The sequence below is a fragment of the Neolamprologus multifasciatus genome, chromosome 4 (assembly GCF_963576455.1).
Source record: "Neolamprologus multifasciatus chromosome 4, fNeoMul1.2, whole genome shotgun sequence".
In the NCBI taxonomy this organism is placed as follows: domain Eukaryota; kingdom Metazoa; phylum Chordata; class Actinopteri; order Cichliformes; family Cichlidae; genus Neolamprologus; species Neolamprologus multifasciatus.
This window is the reverse complement of record NC_140442.1, coordinates 1,873,872-1,893,260: the sequence shown is the minus strand read 5'-3', so window position 1 is coordinate 1,893,260 and position 19,389 is coordinate 1,873,872. Positions and strand designations below refer to the sequence as shown.

The 19,389-nt window shown below is 42.2% G+C and overlaps 2 protein-coding genes across 4 annotated transcripts; both read left to right on the top strand.

Moving 5' to 3' along the window:
• Positions 1 to 800: 800 nt before the first annotated feature.
• Positions 801 to 9,634, top strand: LOC146519436 (uncharacterized). Of its 2 annotated transcripts, none has more exons than XM_085155997.1 (3): positions 801 to 1,116; positions 1,541 to 1,799; positions 6,612 to 9,634. In XM_085155997.1, the coding sequence occupies exons 2-3, from the start codon at positions 1,604 to 1,606 to the stop codon at positions 8,105 to 8,107; spliced, it is 1,692 nt and encodes a 563-aa protein (XP_085012123.1). In that variant the 5' UTR covers positions 801 to 1,116; positions 1,541 to 1,603; the 3' UTR covers positions 8,108 to 9,634. The 2 variants fall into 2 exon arrangements, with proteins under 2 accessions (XP_085012123.1, XP_085012122.1); XM_085155996.1 differs by having other exon boundaries at positions 1,418 to 1,799.
• Positions 9,635 to 12,473: 2,839 nt separating this feature from the next.
• Positions 12,474 to 18,301, top strand: dnal1 (dynein, axonemal, light chain 1). 2 transcript variants are annotated; one of them, XM_085156002.1, is made up of 8 exons: positions 12,474 to 12,561; positions 12,994 to 13,032; positions 13,635 to 13,744; positions 13,932 to 13,987; positions 14,065 to 14,120; positions 15,252 to 15,378; positions 16,837 to 16,977; positions 17,057 to 18,301. In XM_085156002.1, the coding sequence occupies exons 1-8, from the start codon at positions 12,559 to 12,561 to the stop codon at positions 17,095 to 17,097; spliced, it is 573 nt and encodes a 190-aa protein (XP_085012128.1). In that variant the 5' UTR covers positions 12,474 to 12,558; the 3' UTR covers positions 17,098 to 18,301. The 2 variants fall into 2 exon arrangements, with proteins under 2 accessions (XP_085012128.1, XP_085012129.1); XM_085156003.1 differs by lacking the exon at positions 12,474 to 12,561 and adding an exon at positions 12,583 to 12,828.
• The last annotated feature ends 1,088 nt before the right edge of the window (positions 18,302 to 19,389 follow it).

Below are 19,389 nucleotides of genomic sequence, written 5' to 3'. Positions count from 1 at the left end.
CAGAGGCGATTCAGAATTATTTCAGAATAAAGTAGATAAAACGTCTCAGTTTACTATATAAAAGTCTGTGGTCTAAAAATCAAGTACAATCTTCCAAAATCTAGTATTTACTTTTTGGGTTAATTAAAATGTGTTTTTCATATAGGAATCTACTTTTTAATTTAGTTTTAGTTCACTAAGTGGTGTGTGTGTGTGTATATACACACACACACACATATACATACATATATATATATATATATATATATATATATATATATATATATATATATATATATATATATGTATATATGTATATATATATATATATATATATATATATATATATATATATATATATATGTGTGTGTGTATATATATACACACACACACACACGCACACATATATATATATGTGTGTGTGTGTGTGTATATATATATACACACACACACACACACACACACACATATATATATATATATATATATATATGTGTGTGTGTGTATATATACACACACACACACACACACACACACACACACATATATATATATATATATATATGTGTGTGTGTGTGTGTGTGTGTGTGTGTGTATATATATATATACACACACACACACACACACACATATATATATATATATATGTGTGTGTGTGTGTGTGTGTATATATATATATACACACACACACACACACATATATATATATATATATATATATATATATATATATATATATACATATATATATATATATATATATATATATATATATATATATATATGCGCATGCATTAGAGCAGGGGTGGGCAACTCCAGGCCTCGAGGGCCGGTGTTCTGCAGGTCTTAGATCTCACCCTGAGTCAACACACTGAATCAAATGATTAGTTCGTTACCAGGCCTCTGGAGAACTTCACGACATGTTGAGGAGCTAATTTAGCCATTTAAATCAGCTGTGTTGGATCAAGGACACATCTAAAACCTGTAGGACACCGGCCCTCGAGGCCTGGAGTTCCCCCACGCCTGCATGAGAGCGAGAGGGAGAGACCAGCGCCGATTTGATCGCATCCCAGTCCTGTTAGACTAAAAACTAATAAAGAAAGGCACGCAATTGAAAACTCCTCGAATCACCTCCTGGTAAAACACTGCCACCTGGTTTCACTTGCAGCTAAAACATGTAGAGGGTAATTACAAAAAGTACCTGTAAAGGAGAACGATTGCCTTTTAAAATAGGTTATATAACCTGATTTAAAGGGTAATCTTGGTTCCTATCTGCTGATGTTCATGTTAGGAATGCTTTGGAGTTTGTAAAGCTCTGATGTGTGTCAGAAAGAAGTGAGCTCCCTGTTCTGTCATTTTGGTGTTTATCATAAAAACAAACTTAATTTACCTGTGCAAAATCCAACTAAAACCTGCTTTTATGCAATAATCTCAACAGCTATCAACTTGGAGCTCTTATTTTGAAAAGAAGCCCAGCTAATCGGAACTCTTCCTGTCAGATGCCATAGGCGCCATCTTGACAGTAGTCCTTTAGCACATTGTGCTGCTGTTTTCTCTTCAGAAATCAGCGTCTGAAAACAGAAAGCTCTTGTTTCCACGTCTCTGGCTCTTCGGGCTCTCGGTCATGTCCAGCATCCAGCTGCTCAGAGTGCTCGTTAACGAGCGGCTGGCCGCGGCCGCCGACGACATCTTGGAGGCGGTGAAGAAGACCATCGCGGGCTATGAGGAGGAGATCCTGCTGTCCAAACGGGAGATTCGCCGCCAGCGACGGATGCTGCAGAGAGAGTCCAGATCAGAGATGTACGCCAGCAAACACTCAGGTCTGTGAGCTGCCGGCGTGTCTTCAGCCCTTCAGGTTCTCCGCTAACAGGCCGCACTGGAAACAGGCCCATCTGGGGCAGCATGTCTGCCCAGTGGTACCCCATTCAAAAATCTGCAGATTTAACGTTTCCCATTTAAAAGCAAAAGTCCCAACCTCAATAAAAACACATTCCTTAATTTCAAAGTATGCTTTTGAATTCGGCATAAGAGTTATTGACAAAGCTGCCTCACACTCTGAGCAATAGAAACTTTAAATGACTGATTGAAAGGTGACCGTCGGGGCGCCGAACTTTTCAAAATAAATCGTTTCCGCCTCTGAATTCAAAGATGTTCACCTGACAAAGTCTGGAAGCCTATTTCTGACTAGCGTGACTTTCTTTGTTATTCAGTTAACTGCTTTAAGTTTAGATTGACAAACTTCCTTTGGCCTCATTTCAACAGTTCAAAAGACAGTGTTTGCTCATTAAATTCTCTCAAACTATATATATATATATATATATATATATATATTAGGGGTGCAACGATACTCGTATCGATATCGAACCGTTCGATACAGTGCTTTCGGTTCGGTACGCATATGTATCGAACGATACAACATTTTTAATTTATTTTATCAACTTTCCTTCTGATGATGCTGTCTGTGTTGAGCGCTCAGTGGATCTGCGCTCGACAGTGCAGCCTAGGCGGAGTAGTCGAACACAGATTCACTGAGCGCAGGGCAAGCTAGCGAGACAGAAGCTAGGCTAGTTGCAACATGGCAAATTGAACCTCCCCCACCCTCATTCAGATCTGGCGTTTGGAACTATTTTGGTTTTCATGTGATGTATGACCCTGAAGGTAAGCCTGTCATGGACAAAAGTAAAACAGTATGTTGGATGTGCCAGCAATGCTCAATTGGTGGGAACTAGTGTGTTAGCGCAGTTAGCTCGTTAATGTGTTGACGTCTTCCAGCCCCACTCATGAGGTGATCCGCGGTAGCTCGTTAACGGAGATTTGCCGTGTTGTGACGTTAATGTCATTTCAGATTTACGCTGACAGCACTAGTGGGAACACAACCAATATGACTGCACATTTACTCCGACATCATCCTAGTGCAAAGACAAGTGGAAGCAGAGAAAAACAACAAGCAGCATGCTACAAACTTTACCCGAGTCATTTAGACAGCCGTTAGCACACGATTCTCCTTATGGGGACCTGATATGTTTAATATGCTGCTGAGAATATAGCCCAGAAGAAGCGTATAGTATAGCTTTTATTTTGGAAAGAGACATTTCTCCATAATAAACTCTCTTTTCCAAAGATGAGTGATTCCTCAATCAGATACAGGGCTCGCAAAATCGCTAGCCCGACGGGGCTTTTTTCCAGTCGGGCTACCAAAATCTATCTCTGCCCTGCCCGTCGGCCTATCCTAGGAAGGAAAAATATATGTCAATGCTTTTGCATTCTTTTGGAAATGTAGCTGGGTAATTATGTCATTGGCATCGGCCACTGTCAATATGTGACATACTGAAATCGCGTTTGAATTTGCGCTTGTTTTTTGCTTTCACTTTGCAATCGCGTGAACTGTGTATAGAGAGCGACAGTACTGATTGGTGAGTGATGATAATTTGCGCACCAATTCCTCTGACATCGTCTTATCAATCGTTAGCTTACTATGCAAACATGACAAGTGAAATCTCCCGCAGCTTAAACATGTGAGAGGTTGATCGCGCAGAGAATCGCTGAGCGTTATGTTAGTGCGTGTGTAAAAGCAGCAGGATATATATTTTAGTTCTGCTGAGCCAAATAAGACAGGTCAGCGTGAAGAAGTGACAGCCAAAGAAAAGCTTACCACAAAACGGAAAGGTTATGACAAATCAGACTATAAGGAAAAAAGAAAGTGCAGCTTTATGGTTTCATGGACAAAAGAATTTCTGTGGCTGCAATATGACGAGCTAAATAACCAGGGCTGCACATAAGTGGTCCGCAGGTGCGCATTCGCTGTCAAAATAAAAACCCGCACAAGATAAGAAGTTGCAACGCGTGTTTGCGTACATAAGATTTTCAGGAGGAGGACAGACATTTGTTTAGAACTCTTAAAGATGTCGAAGAAGCTCCTTTAAGCAGTTACTGTGATGTTCCTCCACCTCCAAAGAAATGTCAGAAGGAGTCCGAACCACAAAAGAAGCGCGTATTCTCTGAAAAGTGGTTGCAGGAGGTGAGCTGGCTTCAAACAAATGATGAACGCACAGAGATGTGGTGCAGAATGTGCCGTGAAAATTTAATAAATGACAAATTAATAAAAAGGCATGAACATTTTTTTTGTATCGAAAAAATATCGAACCGTGACACCAAAGTATCGAACCGAACCGAACCGTGAATTTTGTGTATCGTTGCACCCCTAATATATATATATATATATTTGTTACCCAAGCATGACATTTAAGTCTGACAAGTGATTCACTAAGCTGATCTACAGTCTGAGAAAAGTGAACTTTTATGGGCTGGTTTTCATGAAAAGGCTGCTGCTGGGACACCAAACTCCACAGACACATTTAGTAAGACAATTTTATTTCTCCACATGCAAATATTACAGTGATCTGCACAAGTCTTGAGCAACGCCAATGCTCTTTGTATTGAAACATTTCCAAGCAGAGTCTGTGTAGGTTCTCAGTCAGGGAGTGAAGGTCTCACAGTGGTTTTACGTGAAACCTCTGCTAAAAATGACCCACGCTTTTGTCCACACCTTGACTCATATGATGAGGCACGTGATTAATAAAGAACACACTTAAGGGACAACTCCCACTAGGCCTTAAATACCTGGGCCTCTCCACCATTTGGTTTTAGAACTGAAGAAACTTCTTGCATGAGCGGTGAAACGTCTTCAACAAACGTAAACAAGTCCAGTCGCTTTCTATCCAAGCTCCTTAGAATGTGCAAGTGGTGTTCAGGAATAGCTCTGCAGGGTTCTTGAAGGACATTCAAAGATCTTCCTTGGATATTTCTGACTTTCGTTCTGTTTTCTGTCAGGATGATCCCACACTGTGTCAGTTATGTTGAGGTCCGGGCTCTGGGGAGGCCGATCCGTGACTGATCATAACTGTAGAGCTTCTTGAGGCAACTGTTGTTGTGATTTGGCGTCATATAAATAAAAGTGAATTAAGCTAAAGTTAAAACTACCAAGTGTAACTTAACTTTAAGTTAGGGCTTAAAAGCTGAATATTAATACAAAGAGAGAGAACTTCAACAGTCAGACAATCCACTGTGAGGTGATCTTGGCAAGGATGGGAAGGAAGAAATCCCTTTTAATAGGAAGCGACCTCCAGCATTACCAGGATAGGGGGGGGGGGGGGGGGGGACAGCATAGAGAGGTGAAACACACTCTATAAGAGAGATCTAAAACCTAAGCACTCATGTGGTCTAGTGTATTTTTGTGAAGTTTGAAGACGATCCATAGAAAACTGGGTAATATGAAGTTTTTACTGATTTTCACATTTGGTGCGACTTTGACCAAATATTCACCAAAACTAGATCAGCTCGAGCCGTTATTGGTATCAACAATCACACAAATGTTGAAACTCTGGATGCTAGGTTAGTAACAGACAGACAAACAGACCTGATGACAGACTCCTCCCCTCCAGGGGGCGGGGACTATGCATAACAAATATATGAGGAAATTCAATTCAATTCAATTTTATTTATATAGCGCCAAATCACAACAAAAGTCGCCTCAAGGCGCTTCATAGATACAGAGAAAAACCCAACAATCATATGACCCCCTATGAGCAGCACTTTGGCGACAGTGGGAAGGAAAAACTCCCTTTTAACAGGAAGAAACCTCCAGCAGAACCAGGCTCAGGGAGGGGCGGCCATCTGCTGTGATTGGTTGGGGTGAGAGAAGGAAACAGGATAAAAGACATGCTGTGGAAGAGAGACAGAGATTAATAACAGATATGATTCAGTGCAGAGAGGTCTATTAATACATAGTGAGTGAGAAAGGTGACTGGAAAGGAAAAACTCAATGCATCATGGGAATCCCCCAGCAGCCTACGTCTATTGCAGCATAACTAAGGGAGGATTCAGGGTCACCTGGTCCAGCCCTAACTATATGCTTTAGCAAAAAGGAAAGTTTGAAGCCTGATCTTAAAAGTAGAGATAGTGTCTGTCTCCTGAATCCAAACTGGAAGCTGGTTCCACAGAAGAGGGGCCTGAAAACTGAAGGCTCTGCCTCCCATTCTACTTTTAAATACTCTAGGAACAACAAGTAGGCCTGCAGAGCGAGAGCGAAGTGCTCTAATAGGGTGATATGGTAAATAGCCTGTATTTATATAGCGCTTTACTAGTCCCTAAGGACCCCAAAGCGCTTTACATATCCAGTCATCCACCCATTCACACACTGGTAATAGGGTGATATGGTACTACAAGGTCATTAAGATAAGATGGGGCCTGATTATTTAAGACCTTGTATGTGAGGAGCAGGATTTTGAATTCTGGATTTAACAGGAAGCCAAAACAGGAGAAATCTGCTCTCTCTTTCTAGTCCCTGTCAGGACTCTTGCTGCAGCATTTTGGATCTCTTCATTCTTCCTGTCTGGAAGACAGAATATCAGTTGTCTGATTTTTATTTGTTTGTTTTAAATGTCAGTCTTGAAACATTGATGAACACTTTTGTTTATCTGTCAAATTTGCAGATCAGAATAAAAAAATTTTTTTTTCAGATGTAGCCCTCAGTCAGTTATTTGTGGTGGTATCTGGAGTATAGTTTGTATCATGGCTCTTGATGACATCACTGTTTTCTGAAAGTTTTAACTTTTTTTTCTCTCTCTCTGCAGACCAGCCGCAGCTCGCGCTGACTGTCTGGGACGAGGACTTCCCTGAGGATCAGCAGCAGGCAGAGGAGCAGTGTGAGCTGGAGTGGAGCCCCGGTCAAGACTTGGAGAATGAAGAATCTCTACAGACGGACAAGAACCAGGAGGAGGAGCAGCCACAGCACCCGCTTCAGGAGCTGAGGGAGGAGGAAGAGCAGGCGCTGCAAGAGGTTGAAGGGGAGGAGGATAGCGCCATCGGGTTCATCTTCAAGCATCAGCCCAGCTCTCCGAGCACTAAAGTAGGCGGTGGCGATCCTCTACCCAGCACGTCCACAAAACAGGAGCAGGCGCAGGAGGAAGTGACTGTGGAGGACAATGACGAGGCCTCCTCCAGCTCCGCGACTGTCAACAGCGATGACGAGTGGAGAGCCAGCGTGGATTCTCAGAGCGACGACAGCGACAGAAGCCACGAGTGGAAGCCGAAGAAGAAGAAGGGGCCTCGTGTACCGATGGCGCCGACACTGCACCTGGCCAAAAAACTCAAATCCAGAATCTGCTGTAAAGTGTGCGGGAAAGGCTTCCACGCCAACATCTCTTTGGTGAACCACATGGAGATTCACCCCAAGGACGTCTGTGGCGTGTGCGGGGAACATTTCGACAGCGAGGAGAGCTTTCACAGTCACGTGAAAACTCACGTGAAAGCGGAGATCTGCAGCGTCTGCGGGAAGTGTTTCGGGACCTCGAGCAACCTGGAGACGCACATGAGGGTCCACACGGGGGAGAAACCGTTCCTGTGCAGCGAGTGCGGGAAATCCTTCAACTGCCGTCACAACATGGTGCGACACATCAGGATACACACGGGGGAAAAACCGTACACCTGCACCATCTGTGGGAAATGCTTCAATGACTACTCGACTCTGAAGCGCCACCTGCTGGTTCATATCCGCAAGAAAACCCGCAATCCAGAAAACTCATCGGTTAACGATGGCGGCGACAAGGGGCTCAAGACATCGCAGTCAAAAAAGTCCCGGGCTATATGCGAAGTATGCGGGAAAATGTTCCACTCGGTGGTTTCTCTGGTGAATCACGCCAAAAGTCACGCCACAGATGTCTGCGGCGTTTGCGGGATGAATTTTGATTCTGAGGAAACCTTGAAAAGTCACCTGAAGACTCACAAAAGCGGGAAGGTCTGCGAAGTGTGCGGTAAGTGTTTCGACGGGCACGGAAACCTGGAGATGCACATGAGGATTCACACCGGGGAGAAACCGTTTCTGTGCAACGAGTGCGGGAAATCCTTCAACTGCAGACACAACATGTTGCGGCACATCAGGACGCACACGGGGGAGAAACCGTTTCTGTGCAACGTCTGCGGCCGAGGCTTTAGCGACCAAACAAGCCTGAAGCAGCACAGCAGCACGCACACGGGAGTCAAACCGTACCGCTGCGAGGTCTGCGGGAAAGGCTTCCACCGAAAGACGTACGTGCGACTGCACATGAAGAGCCACACGTCTGGGAAGTGACCGCTGTGGAAATAAAAGATTTTGAAAATGAAGATTTTTTGAATTTTATTGTGAAAAACTGACAGAATTTATATCGTCTTCATGCATCATTGGCCCTGAATATAATGTTGGAAGGAAAATATCCAAAGGTGGCTTATTGTTCCAAAAATAAGGCGGCTGTGGCTCCAAACGTTTCAGTAATATTGAGCTCGGCGTGACTCACGGTGAAGATAAAGACTAAAGGACGACCCACATTGCACCAAAGAAAGGCAGAGAACACATTTCTGACTAGTCCGATGTTTCTAAGGGACAATATGAATTATTAGACTTTTTTTAAATCTGCAGCACAGCTTTGTTTGCTTTTTAATCACTTAAAACCCAAAATGTAAAATAATATTAAGTGCCAGAAAATTAAGAGTTTTTGAAAACGGGCAGTCTTTGAACCATTTGACAAATTTCTTTATAAAAATAATTACATTTTATTTCCATATATGACTTTTAATTTGTATCATATTTGTTACATCTGGGGGAAAAAATCACACTGATGATGTAGAAGTCTCAAAAACATCAAATATAATACACTAGGCATTGAGGGGTTAAAGCCATATTTGGTTATAGCAGCCATAATAGAGTCATCAGATTCATATTTCTATTGACTCCACTAGAGTAGCTCCTGGAGTCTAAGAGAGAGAGGGGGGGGGGGGAAATGTTTTCTTTATCTCATCCTGCGTTTGCAGCCCTTCTGGCCATCTTCCAGAAACTTCCCGAGGGGCAGCACTCAGTTTATGTTTTTTGTTGGTGCTTTCTTCTTAGAAGATGTCAGATTTAATGGAAGCTTTTTTACGACACTGAAAAAACAAATTTACCACCTAAAATTCTGCATGATGCACCTGAAACTTCCCAGAAAGCTGATTTTCTTCTGCACGAAGTGTTTTCATCGTGAGAACCGAGCTCACAGCTCACTGTCAGCTGAGACTGAAGAGGTCACTTGGATGAAATGCTTCTTCCCAATGAACACAATCAACTTTGAGATTGTTTTTACCTGGATGATTTAGCGTGCATCAAAACGCGTCTCACACGTCTGAGAAAATAACTTGAAATTTTGAATTAGGTGTAAATGTCAAAGAAATTAATGTTTTTGTTTGTTTGTTTTTCAGGGAGGAAACAAAGTTTAAAAATCAAATCCAGCTTTTTAGTTTACACACCAAAGGAGAAATTCTGGTAGTTACGTTGAAAAGCCCCCATAACATGTTTAACGCTTTGTTTCATTAAATGCTTTTCTGTCATTATTCCAACTTCACCCACATATAGGTCGAGCATCAAACACTAACATCCTGCTATAACGCTATCGCAGAATATAACAGAAGTTTGCTCTCAGACTTTTTATCCTATTACACGGGCGGCCTCGTGGTCTAACTTTGTACTTCAAGCCCCAAACAAACGACAACAATGTAACGTTTTATTGTTTAGTACACATGCAGGCGGTTACATGATGTAAATCTGTGTACTTCACATCGTGCCTCTGACGGACTGATAATGTGCAGCAGTTTGGAGTCATGACTTCAGATATACAGTTAATATCGAGCTGCTAACTCGAGTTGGTCAAAGCTGTTTGCTGAGAGATGCCTTCTGTATTTTGATGGAGACTAATTTTTAGATTTTGTTGGGTTTTTTTAATCTTTTGCTCAAATTTTCTTAATAAATTCTGAGTCAACTTTGGTTGTTTCCTTGCTTATTTCTCCACAGTGCACAGATGACCAAAGAACTACAGCGAGTTTAAGAAAATGTGATTAAAACCAGTATTTTTCTTTTTTAAATTGGGCTTCATAGAATTACGCTGGCATGTGGTTCGCACTTTTGCCTCACAGCAAGAAGACCCTGGGTGGAGCAGGAGGTGGGGTGCATCTTGACCCTGAACTGGATAAGTGGAAGAGGATGGATGGAGAATTACAGGGGTCTTCTTTATTCTGCTCAGCTTGGCTGGTTAGCTTTTAGCAAAAGGGATACATTTCAAAGAACAACAAAGACATCTTCACAAGATACTGTGATCTTATCTTGTATTTGAATATATATAATAAAGGTAATAATAATTAATGTTACACTCACAGCAGTAACAACCGACCATTTAGTTGTGAATTATTGGGTCAGTAAAACCTCATCCTCTGTTTTTTTCACAGTTTACATTGTGTGATGCATTCTTCTTATTATTATTAAAATTAATTTTATTATCATAAGATAATGTCACAGAAAGAAGACCAGTATACTTTCCAGTGAAATAGGCTCTCATCTTTCAATGAAAGCATTTAAATATATGAAATAAAGGTGGCGTTACCAAATAAAAATCATTTGCATTAAAATCAGGCTGTAGCACTACTAAGCTAGGCTAGTTAGCGTTTAGCAGTACTGAATAAATAACTTATAACACACATATAAATAAACATTAACACACTTAGCTCAACTCTCTTTTGTATATGTTTTTTATTATTATTTTATTTTCTTTAATCCTAATTATTCTTTATTTTTATGAACTGGTAAAGCCCCCAAAAGCTGACATCCATCGCTAACAAGCTAAACGAACGAACTCCAAACAAACTCTTACTGGTAGCTTTCATGTTCATGTTAATTGTGTAAATGCTGTGAGCTACTCACAATGTTGAGTTCCTGTTTCTCTTTATTCTTTATTATTCTAGTTTGATTTGAATTCAATTAGATTTTATATGTAATTACTTAAATGGCACATTGTAAGTGAACAAAAATAGCAATTACTGCTACTTCATTAAGCTAGCCTGATTAACCTTTAAGCAGTTAAACATGTTTGTAGGTTCTTAAGCAAACTGTGTGTTATCATAGTAATACTGCAGTTATATTTTATGCCAGTCTTTTGGAATAAAAGGAATATGTACCTATACATGTATTTTGGTAAGCTTTGGGTTTTGGCATCTTGAATCTCTGAAAATGAAGCATTTGAAAAACTGCTAGAGAGAAGAGTCTAACAAACGGTTTTATTTTGATCTGGATGGACAGATTTCGCAAATTAAATTTGACAAAAAAAAAAAAATCCTACGTACATGCAGATGTAGCGCTAGTGTTTTTTTAGATAACTGCTCAATTTGTCAGATTTCTGCCTGTTAGATGAGACGATGACACAGAGTCCAAACAATGGGAACAACAATAGAAATCAAAGCAGTGAAGCAAAAGCGCACAAACTTCATCACTGATGACTCATGTGTCACATTTGACTCGTTGTTCTGGTAGATTTGAGAAGCCGAGGTTTAAAAACAACAGGGTTTATGTGTCATCAGTTAATTCAGCCGTTTCCTTTTTAACTTCATGCGTGTTTAGTTGATTTGTCATCTCCACTTCCAATGCTCGTCTCATCAGGCTGAAACATGATTCTTTGTTTTCTACAGTCAGGACTGCAGGTCCTGTGAAGGAGGTAAAAACACAAACCTTACAGGTGCCTTTTAATCCTGCAAGAGGTCAGAGTTTGATTCAAATAAGACTGATTACAGGTAACGTGGGTCTCTTTAATCGATATCCTTGTTGTCTTGTCAGCTGTTTATTTTTTAAAAACCTATCAGAAATCCATGATTGAAGGTTTTCTAGTGTGTTTTATATTTTATATGATTTTACTGCATTGGCAGTGCATTGGTGTCATCGTCTGAAAAATGAAGCTGTTAGCAATCAGATGCTTCCCAGATGACACTGCATGGTTGATCAAAATGAACTTTTCTGCGTTCAGAATTCCATCAGTTTTGGAAAGATCTCCAACACCACCCACTACAATTTAGCTCTGAACCACGACAGACACTCTGACACACCCAGACACCGTGTTGGATGGATGTAGACCCTCACTTATACCTCTCCTCCTCCGTATATACTGACAAATTGAACCAAACATTTCCCTCTTTCCCTTCCTTCATGGATCAGCTGAAGGTCCAGATGCAATTCTCATGTCGTTTGTCAGGATCTGGATTTTTCCCTGTTTTTTTTAAGGGCATGACTTTCATATGCTGTTCTTCTGTTGTAGATAGTTTGTTATAGGCCTGACACTATTTTTTCCTTTACTTGTCTAGCTTACCCAATTTTCTTAAGAACATACTGCACACCAACTGAGATAACCCACGTTTTTGGCTCTGGGATTTACCTTTTTGAAGCAAAAATACTATTTATACCTGTAAAACTGTTATCTTTGGCATTTTTTATAAGTTCAACTAAAGAAATGGAAACAAATGAAGTGTCCTTTTAGGCTAGAGTGATTTATATTATCACTATTAGTACTATTACTACTACAGTCTTGAATAGTATAATCTTGAATAACAATCCTTTTATCAGGTCAACAACGACTTGTAGCAGATTAATTTTATTTCTTTCTAGTTAAATTTTACCTCTAATACGGGTCAAGTACAGTGCGCATGTGCAGCCGATCCCCGACAGTACCATAGCAACAGCAGCGGACATCAGACGCGAACATGGTGAGTGTTTGTGTTTTCGGTTGGTTTTGGAGCTTTTTGCTGTTTTGAGCTGCTGTTTGAGTGATGGTACCTCTAAAAACTGATAGAAGCTCGGAGTCATCTCATATCTGAGCGCTTTACCGACCGGAAACACGAAGCAGCGCCACATCCGCCGGCTAACGCGGGCTAACTTTAATTAGCTCTTTAGCTCGTTAAGTAGCCGGAAAACAGCAGCAGTTCTGAAGGAGGAGAAGCTGGATTAATCTCTGCTTCGGCTGTGTGTGAAGAGTCAGCATCAAGCCCAACATTAAAAATCTATAGTGAACTATTATTATTATTGATATTAAGATGGTTCTTATTGTTATGTTAGCCCAAACCACAGTGTTTGTTTGTGTTATCATCACGCTTTAACTCAGACATGTTTCTGATTGGTCTAAATGTTGATGTTTCCAGGCAAAAGCAATGACTGTGAAAGACGCGCTGGCCAAATGGGTGAGACGCGCACACACACACACACACACACACACACACTCACTCACTCACTCAGCCAATCAATCAATCATAATACAGTGGACTCGGATGTAAATCAAACAAAACGTCACATAAAACACATGGAAAAATAATTTCCTTTAGAAAGACAGCAGTGGGCTGTACTCTGAAACAGGCTTTGAGACTTATTCAGAAAACTTTGGCTTTATATCACCATGGTTACCAGTGCTGCAGACCTTAACCTGCTTCCCAGCAGCTCTACTCCACGATCAAGCATGAAATCACTGCCTATCAGACCAATCAGAGCTCTGAAAAATAATGTCAACATTCTGAGCTCAGAATGCAGATAGTCCAAAGATTTAAAGGTCTTTATGAGCATTATTCTTTTCTGTCCACCTGAAGCTCATCACTGATTCACGTGCCAAGATATTTACACTGCTACACAAAATAGTTTACCACCACAGGAGAGACAGTCATAGGATTCATCTTGAATTCCACAATCAGCTCTGCAGATTCAGACACCTTAATGTCCAAGAACGACACCACCCAGACTCACACATTGGCTGCCACAGTGTGTACATGTATGTGACTGTGTGTGTGTGCAGGAGGAGAAGTCAGGCGAGAAACGAAGCGAGGCAAAAGCCGTCAAGCTGTACGGTCAGGTTCCTCCTATAGAGAAGATGGACGCATCGCTCTCCACGCTAACAAACTGCGAGTGAGTCGTGCAGACGGGACGCCGTCTCATAAAGTCAGAAGTACTTCACTTGTTCATGTTAAACTGTGAGGGTCAGCAGAGCAGGAGGACACCCAGAAACAGCCGTAAAAACAGTAGCAGTGGCAGGTTTGGGCCAAACACTCATCCTTCAAATCCATCACGTGTTGTTGTGTCGCTTTCTTTACAGGAAACTGTCTCTGTCCACAAACTGCATCGAGAAGATAACAAACCTCAACGGCCTGAGTGAGTGCTGACCACACACACACACTCTGACCACAGATGGAAACGTGTTGTTGTAATGAGATGTTTGGTCCTTCCAGAGAACCTGAAGATTTTGTCTTTAGGAAGGAACAACATCAAGTCGTTCGCAGGGCTGGTGAGTCACACTGAGGCGTCCTGGGGGCGTGGGTGAGACAAATAATGCACGGCCACAACTTAAGACACATGATGACTGAATTGTTGGCAGGTCTAAAGTTTCCAAGCACTTTAGATTTGACAAAACACGAGCACCCATGCAAAATGTTCTCCTTTATCTTTTCATACCTGTGTCATAAAAAGAATATTACCACCAGAAACTCTGTGTTTATCCAAACATTATTTATTAACATGACAGCATCAGCATGTTGACCCGAAACCTACGACAGGTTCAACAGATCCAGGATGTCTGTCTGTTATCTGGCTTCACTTAACCCAACATCATCATCAACAAAAGGTCACATGAATAATAAGATAACGAGATGATTCTTCATCACATATTTGGAAAATGCTTTTGTTACGTTCATAATCATAACAATAAAACTAAAAGTAGTTGTCATGGTCCTGGGTCCTTTTGACCCAGCGTTTTGTGTTTTCCTTTAGTGTGATTGTTGGTTCTGTTCTTCCTCTGTTTAGTGTTACTCTGTTCTGCTCGTGTATTCCTGTGTTTAGTCCGCGTTTCTTAGTCTGTGTCCTTGCATGTGTAAGTTCCTGTTTTATTGTGAAAGTCTGTGTCTTATGTCAGTGTGTTCTGTTTACGTTTCCCCTGCCTCGTCAGCTGTGATGTCTTCCAGGTGTGTTCCCCTCCTGTTTCCCATCCCCTGATTCCTGCCGTGTGTATTTATAGTGTGTGTTACTCGTCCTCGTGCTGGTTCGTCTGTGTTGTTTCCCCTCGGTCTCCCTGCGTCTCTCCGTATGTATTTCCCCGGACCTCCCTGCGTCTTCGTTCTGGTTTGTTTACTTAGCTCTGCCCAGTTTAGGTTTTCCAGTTTCATGTTCACCCACCATTGCTGTTTGTACCCACTCCTGTAAATAAACACTCACCTGCACCAGAGCTGCCGCCTTTTGGGTCCTTTCTACAAACTCCACACGTCTGCCACAACCGGACGTGACAGCAATAATAATAACCAAGAAAAAAAACATATAATTCCAGTCCTGGAATTTTTTTTAAAATTCCAGGACTGGTTGTTACTGGTTACATTGATTATGTGTGTGTGTGTGTGTGTGTGTGTGTGTGTGTGTGTGTGAGCAGGAGGCTGTAGGTGACATACTGGAGGAGTTGTGGATCTCTTATAACCAGATAGAGAAGCTGAAGGGAATCCAGTGCCTGAAGAACCTGAAAGTCCTCTACATGTCCAACAACCTGGTCAAAGACTGGGGTAAGCGGGGGTTAGGGCAGGTGTGGTGATGCTTGCTCAGTAATAAGGACACAAAAACATCCCGCGGTCCTTTTTCCTTCATCGCTTTGACGGGTTCATGGTGCTGATGTAAAGTTGCCGTTGCTGCACCTTTAGCCAGCTACAGACTAGCGAGCGTGAATAGAGTAATATTTATATAAGTGTCAGGTGATTTCAAATGCAGCTTTTCAAACAGCTCGACAATAATCGCACACAAACACTTTGTCTGCAGTTTGTCTGAGAGATAAACGAACAGTTGCTTTGTTTTCCAGGGAGAGAAAAAATGGAAGATGAAAGAGGACAGGAGAGGCAGATAAGAGACTATTTTTACACTAAGGACTGCTGGATCTTACATGTAGTTTAGTTTATAAATCAAATGAGAAACATTATGTTTCTCTGAATTGTGTTTTTGTTAAATGTCTTGCAAAACAAACTAGTTTTACTGATTTTCCGGATGAACACACCAGCCAGTTCAGTGCAGACCGAACTGGTTAGTTTGATGTGATCAAGTTTACAGGAATCAGAATCACTTTATTAATCGATAGGGAAATGATGTGGGTTACAGTTGCTTAGGCACAGTAACATGAACAAAAACAGGCTAGACTATTTAACAATACAACATGTTAAGATATAAGGAATAACACAATATATAAATAAATAATAGACATCCAGGGTTGGCAGATGTGATTATAAACAAATTGACAGCAACATTACTGAGTAAGAGAGCGTGTGGGGAAAGGATGGAGGAGTTGTACAGGGAGGTGGTCACAGGCAGGAATGATTTTAATTTTGGTGATCTCAGTCTTGCACTGTGGTGAATTATTGTTCCATCAGTTTATATTTAAGGTGGTGCTGATTAGGTTCACTGACTGAAATCTGCCTTTCGTATAAGCTGTATGTGTTTATAGCGTCCAGAGGCGTTCACAGCAGCAACACAAATCAAAATACTCATTTCATAGTATTCGAGCATTACTCATGAAGTAAAACTTCTATCTATCCCTCTGTGAAACACCCGGAGCATGGCACATTGCTCTATCGTATTATTAATAACACAGTGTTTGGTAACCATCGAGCTCCAGGCCTTCCTGTTTGCTCACCGGCAGGCTGATCTGATTCTGGACGCTCCCTCAGTCAGACAGGCTCCTCCTCCTCCTCCATGCTGGACTGCAGCTGGTGATGACAGCCATGATCCTCTAAAGTGGGATTTATAATCGAGCAGAGCGCTATCAGCTGTAGGACAACATGGAGGACAGTCGGCTGATATTTACTCAAGTCCGTGTTTTAAGATTTACTAACGTATCTATAGAGCGTCGGCGCCCCTGCTGTCGGTTCTACTGTGAACGTTTTCTTTAGGTGAAATAAGTTTTTATTTTTCTTGAATCCAGCGTTGTTTTTTTAACTTGTTGCTGTGATGAACGTTGCGTTTTGTGCGTGTTGCAGGAGAGTTTGTGAGGCTGGCGGAGCTGCCGTGCCTCGTTGACCTCGTGTTTGTCGGAAATCCTCTGGAGGAGAAACACTCGGCCGAGGGGACGTGGATGGACGAGGCCACGAAGAGACTCCCTAATCTAAAGAAACTGGACGGTACGAGTGTTTCAGAGCAGGAACGGACCATAGTGCCGAGCTGCAGCCTGCAACTGATCTCTTCTTCTGCATTATTCAGGAACTCCGGTCATCAAGCAGGAAGTGGATGAAGGAGACTGAGAGAGCTGAGAGGCGTGAGCCCCGCGTTCCCTCAGAGTCTTCCTCTTCTTTTGAGTTTCTGTGGTTTGTTACGGTGCTTTCTTTTATATGAACCATTTTTTAATGACAGCACAGACTTTGTTGTAGATCAACAAGCACAAGAATGTTTGTTTTAGAGTTTTTAAAGCTAATTTCCTAAAAGCTGTTTACAGCCTTTTACTGACCGACTGGGATTTTAAAGCTGATTGTTGTTAACTGTGACGGTACAAGAGCATCGAATCCTCTGTGTTCTCAGACTGTTAGCATCACCAGGTGTTTCTGAACTCTGTGTTCCCTCTGTTCACGTCACACTGGACTAAAACCAACTTTATAAAGTAGACACTACATCAGACAAGGAGACTACTGCTCAGCAGTGGTGTCAGCAGCTGTTTGAGGAATAATAGAAGAAGACTAAACACTGGAAGAGTCACTAATGGTTAAATAGTTAACGCCACTTTTTAACGAGTGCTGCTCCCTGCAGAGCCTACCTCCCACCTCCCTGGACTCCAGAGGCTGAAAAATGGAGCTGTAGTTCCTCTAATGTCCACCAGAGGCTGTCTCCAAACGTGGCGCCTGCCTTTCATTGGTTACTGTATGTGACCTGTAAATGACCCCTTTAGTGCCTGAGCTTAACCTTCTGAAACTGCCACCCCTACAACCCACTAACGCTGAGGTCGTAGGTCGGGGTTGATCGTGCATCAGAGGATGTCGATGTGGGAGTGTGAGGCTGGGCCAGGTGAGGCTCCGCCCACTGGCTCTGGAGTGAGCAACCTCTCAAATGTGTCATAATCCAGCCAATAGTGGCGTCCTGCTGTGCACTGATATCAGCTGACCTCTCAGAAGTTGAGCTTCTGATGGGAAACAAAGGGAACATCTCTGTTTACGCTCTGCTGCTGCCTCAGGTCAGCCTCCTCTGCTCGGCGTGTGTCGCTCGGTGTGTGTCGCTCGGTGTGTGTCGCTCGGTGTGTGTCGCTCGGTGTGTGTCGCTCGGTGTGTGTCGCTCGGTGTGTGTCGCTCGGTGTGTGTCCACCGCAGAGGCTGCAAAGCTTCACCAGACAAATCTGAAGAAGAAGAAGGTGTTTCCTGCTCGTTTATCCACCACTGTCTCTGTAACCTCATGTGTTTTAAGTTATTTTCATGTTTGTACATTATCCTTGGAATGATTTAATAAATATTGTTGGTGTAACATGTCTTTACTCACAGCGGACAACAAACCAACGCCCAGAACATCCCCAGTGCCCTGCACCACCGATCAGCCTGTCAGTGGTGCTGTTTATTGTTTCTGACTGCATCGTGAGCTCCTCTTCTCATCAGCTGTGATCAAAGTTACACAGACCGTTCACTGGCAAACTGACAGCCTTAGGTTTAATGTCTGATTTAACTCATTTGGACTTCAACTTCAGCTCCAACGTGCAGAAATGCTCAGGCTGCGGTGCATCTGCGGAAGGTGTTTTATATGAATCCAATCAAATCACGAGAGGCTGTCACAGAAGCAAAAACACATAGATATACTAATTTCGTAGTTTTTGAGCATTACTCACGAAGCACACAGGCACTGAGGCAAATAATGCAACAATTATGAAGTGCAAAGCTGGATTTATGAAGTCAGCGCAGAGACTTCGGGCTGTGAAACCACCTCACAGATGCTGATCGCTGACTACCTCTTCATTTCACGCTCTTATGAGCAGCTGTGTCTTTCGGGGTGAGTCACAGCCTGCAAAACTGGCATCATACCCAAGGTTGCACGAGGTGAAAGTTTATCCACCACAGATCAAACTGCAGGTGCTGCCAGCGTCCACGTGCAACTGAAGTCAGGGATGCATTTAAGCTGTGAGGTGTGGTCCGTGTTCAAAAGCAGACGTGTTTACAGATATTTAAACAGCCGCACATGCAGGATGGATGAAGCTCCTCCCATCAGAAGTCTCATGAACACTGCTCAGCTTTGAAGTCTGATGAAGTCCTGTCTGCTACATAAAGCTGCTTCTTTGTCTTTGGAAGATTATTATTGTTACTCAGACACTAAAGTGTGAGCACAGTGTGACCTGATGTAACGTGACGTCCTTGAAAAGCCGCAGCGTAAGACTGGCTTGGATGGTATCAGTGAAAAACTGTTTCATTTGTTTCTGCAGCTCAAGGACGAAGCTGCAGAATGTCTGGCAAAAGAATGTGTCATACAAAGTTAATATACGTCCACTAAGACAAGAGAAAGTGTCTCTAATTCATTGTGCTGACACCGTGTTCCTGACTTTTAGAGCCAAATGTTTTAAAGACGTC